Raw genomic sequence first — 15375 nt, 5'->3', positions numbered from 1 at the left:
TAAAACGGTAATGGACAGGCGCAGGATATCATCTTTATATATCGTTTTTATATGTCACCTGTTTTTAATTTTATATCAAACAACTCGGCAATAACAGCTGACAAATTGCGTACGTATAATGCTGATTTGCAAGTTCCCCGCAAGATATATTACTAGTTGTATGTAAAATGTAATATTTTGGAACGCATCACCGACATGTGACGAGGACTTACACATTTCCTGTTTGTGCCTCTCCCTCATGACGGCGCTACCTAAGCCTTTCTCTCTTTTTTTATTTTTTCTTTAACTTCTGTTTGTTTAGTTCAGACAGCTCCGTCCACTACAGTAACGTACTCACTTTCTTTTTAATTCTGTCAATCCTTAAGTACATCAGGCCATCCATGACTAACTATATCTTACGCAGCTTTCTTCTTCCCTCTGCTACATATAAATCAATGCTTACCCTTTTTACATATTCGCATTTTGATTGTAATATTATTTTTCTTATTGATGCTCGATGTGTTATTGCCAGACTTTGCCAGGGAGCCTCCTCAATCCACGAGAAGGAGGCCCCAAAGTCGGCTTGTAATAGGAGGACTCGCATCGTATATATTTCAGTGAAGTGAAGTTAAGAAGATATCAAGGTCGGAATTGGTGCTGGTATTGGGTTTCTCTGTCCTGTTAAAGCGAGGAGAGAGAGAAAGAGAGAGAGAGAGAGAGATTGCTTGTGTGTGTGTGTGTGTGTGTGTGTGTGTGTGTGTGTGTGTGTGTGTGTGTGTGTGTGTGTACGCGCTCAAGAAAAACTGCCAAAGAAAGAGGGACTGTGTGTGTATCTGCTGAAGCAAGGGAACGAGAGCGAGGAGGGGGGGGAATCAGATTAACTGTGTAATTGTGAAACTTTTGCGTGGCACGCCTGCTAAGTCAACAGGCCACACAGCAATTGCACTTCCTGCGATGGGGAACACAGCAGACGACGGTACAAGGTCATTTTATGCAGTAGGGAATAGCAGGAGCTGAGCATTGGAAGATGGAGGGAAATGTAAAAAATCACGCCCTTTGATTTTTTCTATAAATTACATCTAAAAAATCATATCCCTTCATTTTTCTCTAGGACGGCATTCACATAAATCACAGCTTCCACCTTTGATTTTCATACAGGACAACATTCTAAAAAAACCATGATCTCTTAATTTCTTTTAAGACGGCACTCTCAAATATCACGACCTATGAATTTCCTATAGGACAACATTCTCATATATCATCACTTGCGATTTTCACATAAGACGGTATTTCGAAAAAAAAATCACCTGAATTTCATATAGGACGGCTTCTCAAAAATCACAAACCTATGAGCTGATATAAAACTTAAAAAACAAAAATACTTACAGTTTGTGGCTCTTATGACTCTCTCAGCCGAATAAACTGTCCGGAGTTAAGTGGAACAGAACACTAAAGTTAGTGAGATGTGAGATGTAAGACTGCTTCTCCCAGTAATTACGTACGATAAAAATGTAGTTGATTAAAAACTGCTTCACGAAATATTTACAACAATATTCTTCTCTGAAAAATCGCAATCGTGTATATTCGATGTACCGTATGGCCTGCCTAAAACAAAAATGCAGCTTATTTATTTTTGACGAAGGATTGCTTCTCTCAAAGGGGTGGGTTTGAAGTGATGTTAATGCTGTACGAGTATGTGAGTATGTGTGTTGCGTTGCAGGAGGTGCATGAGAGCGTAATACATATATGGAGAAAAAAAATGCAATTTTTATATTCCTCCTTACTCCTTTCAGACTATGTAACTGTTTTATGAAAGGCCTTTTCGCTGTTAAGGGACAAAAAAAAAAAAAAAAAAAAAAAAAGAGAGAGAAATCGCTGTAGGATCATGTATTATATTTTATCCTTGTTTTTACGAGCCCATTCTTTTGCCGATTCGGGGTGATCTTTCGTTGGGATATGGACTGATTATGAATATGTTTAATTGAGTGAGTGAAAGTGCATGAGAGCAATTGTGTTGAGAGAAATACACGTACAGAGTCATATTATAGAATGGTAGAGAGGATTATTGTCATCACATACCTGGTTTTTTTCATTCTGTGTTGTTGACCGAATAAACAACAGGAATTAAATTCTATCTGTCTTTATACCTGGCTGACTGGTTATTCATCTACCTATCTGTTTGTATGTATGTATATATATATATATATATATATATATATATATATATATATATATATATATATATATATATATATATATATATATATATATATTCTGTCTGTCATTCTGTCTTTTCATATCATTCACCTCCCTGCAGTTCATTGCAGAAGGGATGTATGTGATCGTCGGCGTTTGTTTATTTGTAAGTCTGTGCATCGATTAACCCTTGAACCAATGAACGGATCATCTTCAAACTTTGCGCAGGTGTTGGCTGTGTGGAACTGAGGAAGTGGTTCGATTTTGGTGAAAATCCACCAGGGTAAAGGTGGGAGGCGGGGACCCAAATTTTGGGCGCGGGCGGGGTGTTGTGACTTCGGGTCACTTTGCTCTAGTTATTTATATCTTTATCTGCTTATCTTTGGCTGACATCAGACTATGGAAGTACTGGCCTCAGCGTCCAGGCGTTTCATTTCCAGTTCCTGCTCAGTAACAATTTCCTATATCCCCACTTTGTTTTTGTTCAGTCACTTACTGTCATCATCATCTTTACCCAACGGTATACTATACCACCACCATCGCCATCATCAACTCCCAACGACATATAACTCATCATCAAATCATCATCATTACACCACATTGTAGTACCTTCCAGTGGGCACCAATGTTACTTTACTCTGTTCTTGAGCTACATAGCCTCCCAACCACCTCACTCTTCGCCAGTCTCTCAAACGATATACCCACACCCCTTTTTCTTAGTTTTGCACTTCTCCTTCTTCCACCCTCCACTACGATTATAGTCTCCATCATAACACACACACACACACACACACACACACACACACACACACACACACACACACACACACACACACACACACACACACACCTCACATATAGTCACAGCATTGTTCTTGATCTATCTTTTCTTATAACCATCACATTCATAAACTAATTTTGAGCCATTGTCACGTCTAGAATAAAAGCAGCTTTCTCTCTAAGTCTTGGTCTGCTACTTCTTTTTCTTCTTCTTCCAACCACCTGACTAACACTCATTCTCTTCCCCAAAAACTCCTTCATCACTCTCCCTCATACACTTCCCCACCCACCTTAGTTTCTGTATATCTCTCCTCTTTCATCAGATCACCTCTCTCCCCCGATGCCCACACAGCCCTAAGTTTTCATTCTCTCTCTACCTACTAATCCTTTCTTATTATTTTTTTCTTTTTTTTCTTCTTTATTACCATCATCATCATCATCCGGACCTCCTTTCCCACCCTAGGGCAGGGTGAAGAGTAGCAATGTCCAGACAGCCCAAATTTGCCCAGTCCAATGGGCCATGCGTCCATTCACTCATCATTCAAGCCCCCGGAATCCTGGCTGTATCGGATACACCAAAAACATTCACCACGTCCTGTACCTTCACATAAACGTATCCGACAGAGTCGACTCTATTATTATTATTATTATTATTATTATTATTATTATTGTTGTTGTTGTTGTTGTCGTTGTTGTTGTTATTTTTATTATTATTCATTTCCTTATTATTTTCATAACCTTCAACATTACATGCACATCATACTATCTCATACCCTCCCCCATGCACTTTCCCCAAGTTCTACATTTTCTTCTTCGCATCTCGACAATCCAAGGAGACCCCAAGTTCTATATTAAGACTTGCCAGCGGTCCTAACTCTTCCACACTACTCCAGTGCCGGTGAAGCCAAGGTCGGGGGAGAATTTAACGCCGTGAAGCTACCGGGTGCTGTTTAGCGACATACTCTGTATCCGATGCCGGGGAAACTAATTGCTTGAGCAGTGGTTTTGATTCCATGCAACCATAACAGCAGTTTTACTTAACATCTTCAGCCCGACGACTTTTTTTTTTTTTTAGTTCACAGTATACTTGCTACCGAAATGACCATTGTATACAACCTAGGAAAAAACTTTACCACTAAGTAGATTAATACAGGTTCTTGTTAGTGCCCCCTGGTCGAAATTGAACTCGTCAAAAGATACCAAGATGGAGCATGAAATCCGTCAATCGACCGATGTGAATAAGTCAATCAATAAGCATGGCCTATGTGTGTGCACGCATTTTTTATCCGTTCCTTTACTAATAAGCTCCTGGTGGTATACATCTCAACTCGGAGATGGCCATGAATTTACTCTTTGTGTGATGCAAGTCCTAAAAGAGGCCAAGGGTTTCCTGTTATGTTTGACACTGTCACGGACTCAGTGTGGTGCTGGAGTGGGACAACGTCACCTGATGGTACCAGGCGTCGCCACTGCCTAGTTATACAAATGTCCTTAACTCCCGCCCTATTCCCATAAAGGAGCATGGTGAGCTGCACGAGGAAGGCAGCTTCAACCTTCAGTCCACCGGGTTCATGTCCAGGTGAACCTGAGGTTCCAGTCTTACTGCGAACTGCGTGGTCTCCCACCCTTAAATATTCAGCTTTCCACCCATCACCACATCATCTATAGTCCTAGGAGGAGCATAGACAACCAGAAGTAGGCCACCTTGTCGAAACATTTAAGACGAGAGTGGGCAGTCGTATTCCCTGAGCTCAATAATAATTGTGCAATTAACTACAATAACCCATCGGAATTAAACCCATTTGACCTTTATGAGAGGTAATAAGGGATTGTCTTCCACCACATATTTTTTCTTAACTAAAACACCTGAAATGACAAAATGAAAATAATCTAGATATACATGGAGAACGTGTGTCACCAGAAAGCAGGCAGTGTTGAGAGCTGGCACGGCTGATGTTTACGTGCTAGTTTTGATGGCCGAGCGAAATGCAGTGTGCAATTTGACCTTTTCACCAGGGCGCGGTTAATGGTCGGCCCTTTGACGTTGGCCGCAGTTGCCATGACGCGTGTGTGTCAGGTTATACTTTAACTGAAAACTGAATCCGAATCTAACCCACCATACGGTATCTGAATGTGGAAAGCTTTGTGTGTGTGTGTGTGTGTGTGTGTGTGTGTGTGTGTGTGTGTGTGTGTGTGTAACTGACTAGGAAAGTATGCGAAGGTCTCGTGTGTGTGTGTGTGTGTGTGTGTGTGTAACTGACTAGGAAAGTATGCGAAGGTCTCGTGTGTGTGTGTGTGTGTGTGTGTGTGTGTGTGTGTGTGTGTGTGTGTGTGTGTGTGTGTGTAAGAGGACTGTCAGCTGTCTGTGGCTGTGAGTGGCAGGATACGCTGTTTTTGACGTTTCTGCGGATGATAGCACTACTTTAAGGCACGTTGTTGGTTTTACAGCAGATGATAACACAAGTGACTTTTAAGGCACGTTACTGTTGTTACTGTTGATGGTAACACTACAGTACGTTAAGGCACAGTACTGAAGGTAATGTTGATGACTCTAATGTAGTTTACTGCTGGTGATGCCATGATTGAAGCACCTTATTGATGTCACAGAACTGGTGAGCTCACTGTAAGGTTCCTTCCTGATGCCGCTGTAGGTGATGTCACTACTAAATCATCTCTCTGACGTTGCTGCTGGTAACATCCCTACTAAAGCCCCATACTGTTATTGCTGGTGATATCACTACTATAGCACCTTTTTTTCCGCTAGTACCAATGATGTCACGGCCGAGGCCATTACTTATGTTACTGCTGATGATGCCACGGCTGATGTACGAGTACATTACTGATGATTCTGCTCCTGAAATCTTTGCTAATCCACCTTGCTACCATTATGTGCTGACGTTATAGGCAGTGATGTTAATATGCGATCACAAATGAGTCACCTTAATGACGTCACTGCAGGTAATGTCACGGCTGGGGCGCTTTTTCTTGATGTGTGCAGTAGCTCCTTCCAGCGCGTTACGGAGATCATTTGTTCTTACCCATCTCGGCCTCTGCACCCTGGGGAAATTATGTTCCTTACTCCACGGCGAAGAAGGCTGCGAGATAGTAGCGCCGTACCGCCCTTGCGTGGGGCAAAAGAGAGGATTGAGCGCCTTTACGGGGGCATCAAGGGTGGTTTATTACAGGATAGGATTAGCTGCCTTCTGAGAGTGTAATACTGGTGGATGTTCTCCCCTTGCTCCATGACTGCCGATAAATGAAGTAAAGGAGAGAACTAAGCACCTTAATTGGGGCAGCAAGGATTGTTTAGTACAAGATAGGATTAGTTGCCTTTTGGGAGTATGATACTAGATGATCTTCTTCCCAAATGCATGACTACTCAGGAGTGGTGTAAAAGAGAGAAGTGACAGCCTGTACGAGACAATAAGGTTACCATTTTAGAAACAATATGAGCTTTTTTGTGAGCATATGATACTCGTTGGCGTTTTCCTTGCTGCATGTCAGCCGTAAGTGAAGTAACGGAAAGCCGAGTACATTTCCGGGTCATTAAAGGCGCTGCTTAGAGTATAGGATTGGCTTCTTCGTGAGGGCATGATACTCGTGAACGTTTCTCCCTCCTGCATGACTGTTTTTAAATGAAACAAGAAGCGGTGAAGAGGCACACCAAACCCTTCCCCGGCAGTCAATTTAGTGCTGACGTATAAATACAACAGGATATCTAGTCAAAGATGTAACATATAAGATTTGGAGTAAATCAGGTGAAAATTTACGATTTTATGCCCATTTGAAATTTTAGGCCTGACCCACCTAACCTTGAACCTCCTACCGCCAATTGAGGGGTGACCACCCCCCCGACGTAATGAGTCATGTTATAGGATGCAGATTTGAAAGATGCACCTTTAGGTTTTGGTTTCATGTCGATATGACGAATTTGAAAGGAGTTATGGCGAAAAACTTCTTTTTCTCTTCTTTTTTTTGGGGGGGGGGGGCCCACAACCTGGCCCTTGGCCCAGTTTGGCCCAAAATTTAATCAGGTTATAAGAAGGTCATAGCCCATTATCCCAGGGCCGAGAACAATCTGTATGTGCCTTGCACATTATGAAGGTTATTCTCTCAGGCATCGAAGCATACATTCCTTTCCCATAACCTTTGATTAGTGAAAAAAAAAAAATGGTTTAATCATGCTTGTTTTAATGCTGTCCACAACAAGGAGAAGGCCTGCCAAAGGAACCGGAGCCAACCCACCCCTGAATCTCATCTCTGTTATGTTTCTGTCGGAAATCCTGCTGTGTCCTTCGCTCTGCTAAAAATAATTTCATTCGTACTAAATGCTCTGAATTCTCCAACTGGAATTCTTCCCGCTCCTTCTGGCACCTTCCCAAAATCATTTCTAACAACTTTACTTCATCATCCTTCCCTCCTCTTTTCCACTCTGATGACTCTGTAGCGATTTCTTCTACTGATAAAGCAGAACTCTTGACTCAGACTTTCTCCTCCAGTTCCACTTCAGACGATTCCTGATGGGGTCCCTCCTGTTGTCCTCAAGAACTGTGCTTCTGCGCTTACACCCTGCCCAGGTATACTCTTTCGCCGTTGTCTGTCTGCTTGTACCTTTCCTTCCTGCTGGAAGTTCTTACCTACCTTTCAGACTCCTGGTCATCCTCCTTACGGGAGTTTGGCAAAAGCTTTGCCATTGCACTTGACATCTTAAAGGCCTTCGATCGAGTCTAGCATAAATCTTTATTTTCCATACTACCCTCTTACGGTTTCTATCCTTCTATCTGCGCCTTCATCTCTTGCGTCCTTTCTGGTTGCTCTATAGCTACCGTTGTAGAAGGCCACCGTTCTTCTTTTAGAGCTATCGGTAGTGGTGTTCCACAGGGCTCTGTCCTATCTCCAGTTCCCCTCCTTTCATTCATCAATGACCTTCTAAGATGTACATCTAACCCTATCCACTCATACTCTGATGACTCCACCCTTCACCTTTCCATTCGTTTCCCTCAGTGTCCATCTCAGCAGTTACTTCAGCAAACAAGGGATGAGGCTATGGCACGCCTAGTGTCTGACTTGGCTCATTTCTCTGATTGAGATAAAGGTAATCTTTAATGCATCAAAAACTTAGTTTTTACATCTTCCAACCGACAAAATCTTCCACAGGAGTGTCCTCTAATTTTTAACAATATCCAGCTCAATCCTGCAATATCTTTAAACGTACTTGGGGTTTCATTTTCGTGGGATTTGTCTTGGAAAGATCATATTACCTCTCTAGTAAAATCTGCTTCCAAGAGATTGGGTGTGCTAAGCCGACTCCGTGCTTTCCTTACCCCAGCACAGTTGTTGACTTTATACACGGGTTTTATTCGCCCCTGTGTAGAGTACAACTCTCACGTGTGGGGCGGTCCCCCACATACAGTTCCTCTCAACAAGGTATATTCAACGGCTTTTCGTCTTATTAACTCTCCTCCTCTTACTGGCTCCCTTCAACTTCTGTCTTTTCGCCGCACTGTTGCATTTTTATCTCTTTTATATTGCTACTTCAATGGTCATTGTTCCTCTGAACTGTCTGCTTGCATCCCTCCACCACGACGGTGGATGTGTACACCCGTCTAGCAACAAACTCTCATCCTCAAACTCTCAACTCTCTAATCCAAGAGTTAACCGTTACCCCCAGTCCTTCATATATGAAACAGGTCAACTCCGGAACTGTTTCCCTCTGTCTGTATTTCCTACTGCCTATGATCTCCAGTCTTTCAAATGCGGTGTGTCCATTCATCTCGGAATGAAATAAACGGATCTTGAATTTGTTTCTTTTGTTTTCTTGTTTTTGTTTTCCCTTGAAGTGAACAATCTTGCGGGCTCCTGGCTTTTGGATCCTTCTTTCTTGCATAAGAAAAAAATAATAGTGCAAGATGAACTTACATTCAAATGATAATTGTGGATGTTCTTACCCTGCTGCGCAACTACCCTAAAGTGGAATATAAGAGAGGATTGAAAGCCTTTATTAAGCAGACGAGGTCGTTTGTTAGAGCACAGAATCAATTTCCTTGTATATGTATGATGCTCGTGGATGTGCCTTCCTGCTTGACCGCCTTAAGGTGAAGTAAAAGACTGAGTTGAATGCTTATCCGAGGCATCAAAGGCATTCGTAAGATAGTTACCTTAGTCACAATCTGCCCGATAACAAACAGGCTGGAAAGGACCAATAGGTCTGTTGTTTCTTGTTTTCATTTGTACCGCTTTGTACCACATTCTTTACTAGTATAGGATTAGCTTTCTGTTAATAACCTATACTGGTGGAGATTCTTCCTCTGCTGCCAGACTGCCCGTAAGTGAAGAGATAACTGAGCGCCATTACTAAAGTACGAGTATCAGTGGATGTTCAGTCCCTCCTACATGATTGGTTTTAAGTGGAGTAAAAGTGAGAAATAAACGTTTTTTTCGTGATATCATGAATCATTTGCTAGGGTTCATAATGAGCTTCTTTGTGAGCGTATGGTATTCCGGAATGTTTTCTCCATTCTTCAAAACTGCTCCAAAGTTCAGTAAAAGGGAGGCTAAGAGTTTTTATGGGGTATCAAGGACCGCTTATTAGGGTACAAGTTAAGCTCCTTTCATTCATTAGGCAGGAGCTTCTTCGTTAGCGTATGATATTCGCCATAGTCTTCCCTTCTTCATGACAACACTTGCGTAGAGTTGAAGCGAGAACTGAGCACCATTTTAGAGCATCACAGAGTCCTTTCTTAGTGCATGGGATGAGCTGCTTCCACTTATTAGGCTGCCAGCTTTATGTGTGCCTGTTAAACTCATATGCGTGCCTCCTCCAGGATAAATTGATAGTAATAGTTTGCTGACTTGCATAACAGAATTTTCCCATCATTTTAGACATCTCAAGGTTTCTCTCTACAGCATACGGTTGTCAAGGATTCATTATCATCATCATCATCCATATCCTTATCGTCGTCGTCGTCGTCGTCGTCGTCGTCACCGTAACTTTCGCAGTCTTCACAATCCTAACCAGATTTTACATTAAGACACGGGGTGACAGAGGTCCGAAAATAGGAGACAGACACACAAGAGAGAGAGAGAGAGAGAGAGAGAGAGAGAGAGAGAGAGAATTTAATTGACCGAAGGATATAATATTGGATCTGGAGGGCTTAGACATAGCCTTCATTAACCCCACTCCTACTAGGCGGCTCTTCTGCGTTGAATCCAATCGTCTGATAACAACGTAATAATGTGGTAACGACGTCTTGTGGCTGAAGGGATTAAATGCGTAATTATTGCTCATATCATTATCATCCATTTTTTGTTCCTACTTACTTTGGCAGTATTTTTAATTATTTATTCACTTATGGTTTACAAGGATATATAGATAGTTAGATAGACAGACAGATCACGTCTTCATCATTAATCTTATCCTTGCAGACTTTTTATCTCCCTTTCTGCTGCCAGACATTTCTCTTGCGTTTGATATTACGAAATTTTGTATAGAGAGAGAGAGATAGATAGGTAGGTATGTCGATAGATAGATAAATAGATAGATATACGTACACTATGAGCTCAGTTCTTGTGTTAATCATGCATCCTGAAAAGATGAGGCAGTTCTGTGATGTAATCCTGTCTAGGTTTATTTACTTATTTCATTTTTATTCATATTTGTTCAGAAGGGCTGTGCTTTAAGAAAGTAACCATTGTGTGTGTTCATTTCCTTATCTGTTATTTGCTCATAATTACTGAAGAGAAAACTTAGGGTCAGGGAGAAATGTTACTCCACTATTTCACTTTGCAATTAACCATTCCCATAATTATTCTCCCTGAACCATCATATCCAGGAGAATCCTCTATGGACAGAGAAACAAGCCAAGGCTCTTTCAGCTTGGGGATATTAGCCACCAGAGGAAAACGAGAAGCAGAAGAGGTGAAACATTTTAATCCAAACTGTGCATGAAATGAAGTTGCCGTGGTTGTGTTTATGATGCATGACCCTGCCTCATTCTCAGTTTATGATTTCGTAATGAGGCAAATTCTTTACAAGCATAAATTATGCACACGAGCGGCGCACACCATCCACTTTATAACTCAAGCTTCCCCACACCTTATATCAACCTCTTCAGCTCAATGACAGGTGCTGGAAAGGGACGCCTTCATGTAGTGACATTGATATAAATGTTGTCCAACTGCCTGATTAGACAAGCAACCCTCAGGTACTTTCCTGTCTTCCAAAAAGAGGATGGTGGAATGCATAACGAGAGCAGCTTAGGCCTGCAGTCCACTGGTTTCACGTTTCAGTTGAACCTGGGAAAGTAACAGCAACAGTAACCCGTTAATAATTTATTTTGTTGTTCTTGATTTTTTAGATTACTTTAGTCTGGATAGAAGATTTCTCGAGCTGCAATGGTGAGGAATAGCCTTTATTAATCCTTCAGCGTCAAAATCAACCTGGCGTTGCCTAATTGTACTAGGTAATGAGGGTCGTGGACGAGGTGATGATTAGGGTTATACAAATAGTGTTAATTTTATAGGTTCTGTCGTCCAACATTCACTTTTTAAGCCTCTCGCTGCCGTACACTCACTTGGGATTTATATTCAAATTAAGTCCAAACTATTCGTTTCAGTGAAAGAAAATCTGAACATTCCAACAGTTACTCGAGACATATTCCTGCCCACTAAAGGCTAGAAATCCTCTCAGATAAGGAGAGCGGTCTTGTTGCACCCTGACTAAAATTTCTTGATACATCAGATAGTGAAAGGATAAATGGCAAAATTTATCCGTAACAGTTGTACCCATGAAGTTGAGGCATGCTCAGCTTTTCACGATTAGGCTTGAAAGACACGTTTTGGGAGAAGTACATTCATGAATTTCTTAATCTTTATGCTGTGCCTTATATTTGTCTAATAAAATCACCACTCTTAAGTTCTACAAGCTTCTCTCGCAGCACCACTTACGTTAGAATATCTGTCTGTCTATGTCCGAGTCTCACACGGAAAACGCCATTTTTTCCTCAATGCCCAGGCCGGCTACATTATTATCAGATTAGGTTAATTACTGATTTGCGAGAGAAATGTGTAGAATAAAAGTTTCATCTTCAAGTGGGTTGTTTACGTGTCAGTTGTCAAAAATATTGGAATGAATGAATGAATTGCCCTAAAAATTTAACATTAGGCAGCCACTCACTCAGAGACACACATAACTTGTTCACAAATGGTTAATTCATTCAGCCCTTCACTCAGCGTTTACCGTACGTTGCAAATCAAATCCACGACTCGTCAAGTTGCACAAGTTGTCTCCAAGTTGGGTCGGGTTGCGAGGGGAAAATGTGAGCGTCTAGACACCTATTTTTTCCCTTGTGAGTTGCAGTGAAATTGTCTAATGTGCTATTTAGTGGCAATGAGAGGGAAAATGTGAACTTTGTCAGAGAAATTATGAGCGTCTAGACACAAAATAACTGAGGGAGCATCTTTAGGGGCGCCTATGTCTGTCCTTTTCTCACCAGCTGTTCTTTAAGTCGAGGTGTTTCACAACTTCAGCGAAGCCGCACCACACCACACTACACCACACCATCCTTCCAGACTAATCTACACAAAAATCAGCCCCTTACACTACACCATACCAAAGGGCATTAACCTAAGGGCCGTGAAGCACCAGCTTTTACTACGGTTCTTCATTACTTGCCTTACCTCCCGTAATGACACAAAATTGTCAGCTGTGTTATTGACCCCTTTAGTCAGAGGATGGCATTTTCATTTCATGCTAATGATACCAGACGATGTTGCACAGTTCAGAAAACATGTCATGGTCTTAACGAGGGTTGTAAAGCTCTTCAACTCTCTAATGCAAGAATTAACAGATACTTTCAGTCTTTTAATATATACAGCTGGTCAGCTCTGTAGATGCCGTCCTCAGTCTGCCTTCTTAATGCCCAAGACCTGCAATCTTTTGTCCCTTTCATTACGATAATGTTAATGTTACTTCATGTGTTCTCTCTCCATACGATTTGGTTAACTTAGGAGAGACTTTTAAACTTTAAAGGAGGGAGTTATAGAGTTTATTAAGTCCTTCAGTATGAGTGGTCTTCCTGCAACTGAATGAAAATGTCTGGTGGCAGCAAGAATAAAATGAATGGATTTCAACGTACCGAAAGGTTTAAACGCAGCGTGTGTGCAGGCATCTTGAACTGAATGGATCTTGATTTGGACTTTCAGGTGTTCAACTTTCTTTGGAAAAGACAAGTTTTACAGACTCAGCCTATGCTTCTTTCCATTTTATAAGTTTATTCTTACTGCTTTTAAACAGTTTTTACCAAGCTTTACAAAAATGTTTCTATATATATATTTTTTTTTTTTAGGTTATTGTTGCTGTCTTCAGACAGTTTTATCCAGCTTCGAGGAAACCGGAAGTTATAATAATTTTTCATTTATTCTTGTTAACTCAGACAGTTTGTCTGAGATTGCAGGTAACCCTTCTCTCAAAAAAAAAAAAAAAAAAAAAAAAGCGGCTGTCTTTTCCTTTTTTTTTTTTTTTTTTTTCATTCTTGCTGCTTCCAGTCAGTTTTATCCAGCTTATGGGCGGCAGGAAGTTCCAAGAATGAGAGGTTAGTGACGATATCCGCAAAACCACATTTTTTTTTTTTTTTATTTGGCTTATTCTTTCTGTAATCTTTCATGATTTTACCCAGCCGAGGAGAAACCTTAGGCTTCAAGCAAACGGCCCCATCATCTTATTTGCAAACACATGCTTGCTGCCACCCACATGTTTCGTTCGGGGAGACACTAGGTTGGCAGCAGCAACCACTAAATACAGTGCAACACATTTTTATTAGATCATTCCTGCTGCCCTCCAACTATTTTGTCCATCCAGGGGGAGTTCATACGTTTGAAGCTTAACGTCCCATATCCCTTTATAGCTTATTCGTGCTATTTTATCGAGCCGAATAGAGACCGTATTTTCCAAACAAACGAGCCTATATAGTTTTAATATTATATTCCCGCTAGCCTCTAACGATTTTATCCGGGCGAGGAAAGACCGTAAGTTGCCAGCATACGGCCCTATAACTTGGCGGCGTAACTTTTCCCGAGAGGGGGAGCGAATCCACAATTTCTACTTTCAGCCTCTGATTTACGAGCACCAGCCACCGCCCCCAACCCCTGTCCTCCTCCTCTCCACAGCCCCTCTCCTGCAACCCCCACCCCGCCCCAACAACAACAGCTTCCCCCCGGCCCCCCATCGTCCCACCACCACCCACCAACTCTCTCCATCTTTCCCCTCTCCCTGCAGTCCTCCCTCTACCTCCCAGCCAAACCCCCCTCTCCCACTCCCATTCCAGCCATCCCGTCCCCAGCCATGGCCCCTCCTTCACACGACCCAGAGCCCCCCAGCTACTTCCCCTTCCCAGCCAGCTCCTATTCCCCCCAAGGTCCCCTCCTCAACCCCTCACCCTACCCTCAGTCGGGCCCTCCCTTAGTAGGCTCCCACCCTCCCCACTCGTTCCCTTCCCCTTTACTCCCTACCTCCCCTGGCTCCCTCTCACCAGCCTCCCCTCCCAGCCCTGCCACCTGCCTCTTTAAAAGTTACTCATGTTTTCGCCTCAGCGTGGAACATCGGCAATGAGAATATGATGCGGAAATTTTTAATGAATTCTGCTCCTGTCTTTTTTTTTTTTTTATATATATATAAACGCTGTTTCCATTAGGCCCTTCAGTACGAGAGTTTTTTTTTTCTGAAATGCGAAAAATTACGGGGGGTGATAGCAAGAATAGTTATGTGTCGCTGTACTGTGGGGTATAATGAATACTCTGCTCTCTCTCTCTCTCTCTCTCTCTCTCTCTCTCTCTCTCTCTCTACCCATTCATAGCTATATCTCATGTTGGTTTCATCTGAACATTCAGAACACCAGACATCCGCGAAACCTAAGAAAGTTAATTCGGTGGTAGCAAGACTGAATCCATATGCATCACGGTACTAAGGAGCAAAATCAAAAGTTTATCTTCTCTAAACTGAATAAAACTCACTGTCGGTAGCAATAATAATAATAATAATAATAAAAAGTGGCCCTCGCAGTGAAGCAATTAAATGCCATCCCTGTTTGTGACTCAGCCAGGAGCATCCGGTATGGGAATATGATGCTGAAAATTTTAATTAATTCTGCACTTGTCTATATTTTCCCCGACCTTGTTATTACCAGAGCTTATTACGAGAGCTGTCCGGAGAGTTGAAGATGATCGAAGAGTTGAAGATGATCATAGAGTCAAAGACGATCGTAAAGTTCAAGCTGATCGATGAGTTAAATAGGATCATACACATAAAGATGACCGTAGAGTGAAAGATGATCGCACAGTTAAAGATGATTGTAAGGTTGATCGTACAGTTAAAGATGATCGTAGAGATGGTCGTAGAGTTAAAGATGATTGTTCCATAGCAGT

At 41.9% G+C, this 15375-nt stretch overlaps 1 protein-coding gene across 1 annotated transcript in view; it reads left to right on the top strand.

The window, feature by feature from the left end:
• The window catches only part of LOC145399792 (uncharacterized), a 150183-nt gene that overhangs the window by 91205 nt on the left and 43603 nt on the right, over window positions 1-15375 (top strand). Inside the window, exons 7-9 of the mRNA XM_080272341.1 lie at window positions 4473-4534; window positions 5720-5780; window positions 15138-15266. Coding sequence (XP_080128467.1) covers window positions 4473-4534; window positions 5720-5780; window positions 15138-15266 — 252 coding nt within the window. The remainder of the gene's footprint in view (window positions 1-4472; window positions 4535-5719; window positions 5781-15137; window positions 15267-15375) is intronic.

Source organism: Coenobita brevimanus, chromosome 50, assembly GCF_032717465.1.
Source record: "Coenobita brevimanus isolate Jiangsu-jjx chromosome 50, ASM3271746v2, whole genome shotgun sequence".
Taxonomy (NCBI): Eukaryota; Metazoa; Arthropoda; class Malacostraca; order Decapoda; family Coenobitidae; genus Coenobita; species Coenobita brevimanus.
Note: the sequence above shows the minus strand (reverse complement) of the source record. Positions and strands in the feature narration are given on the sequence as shown.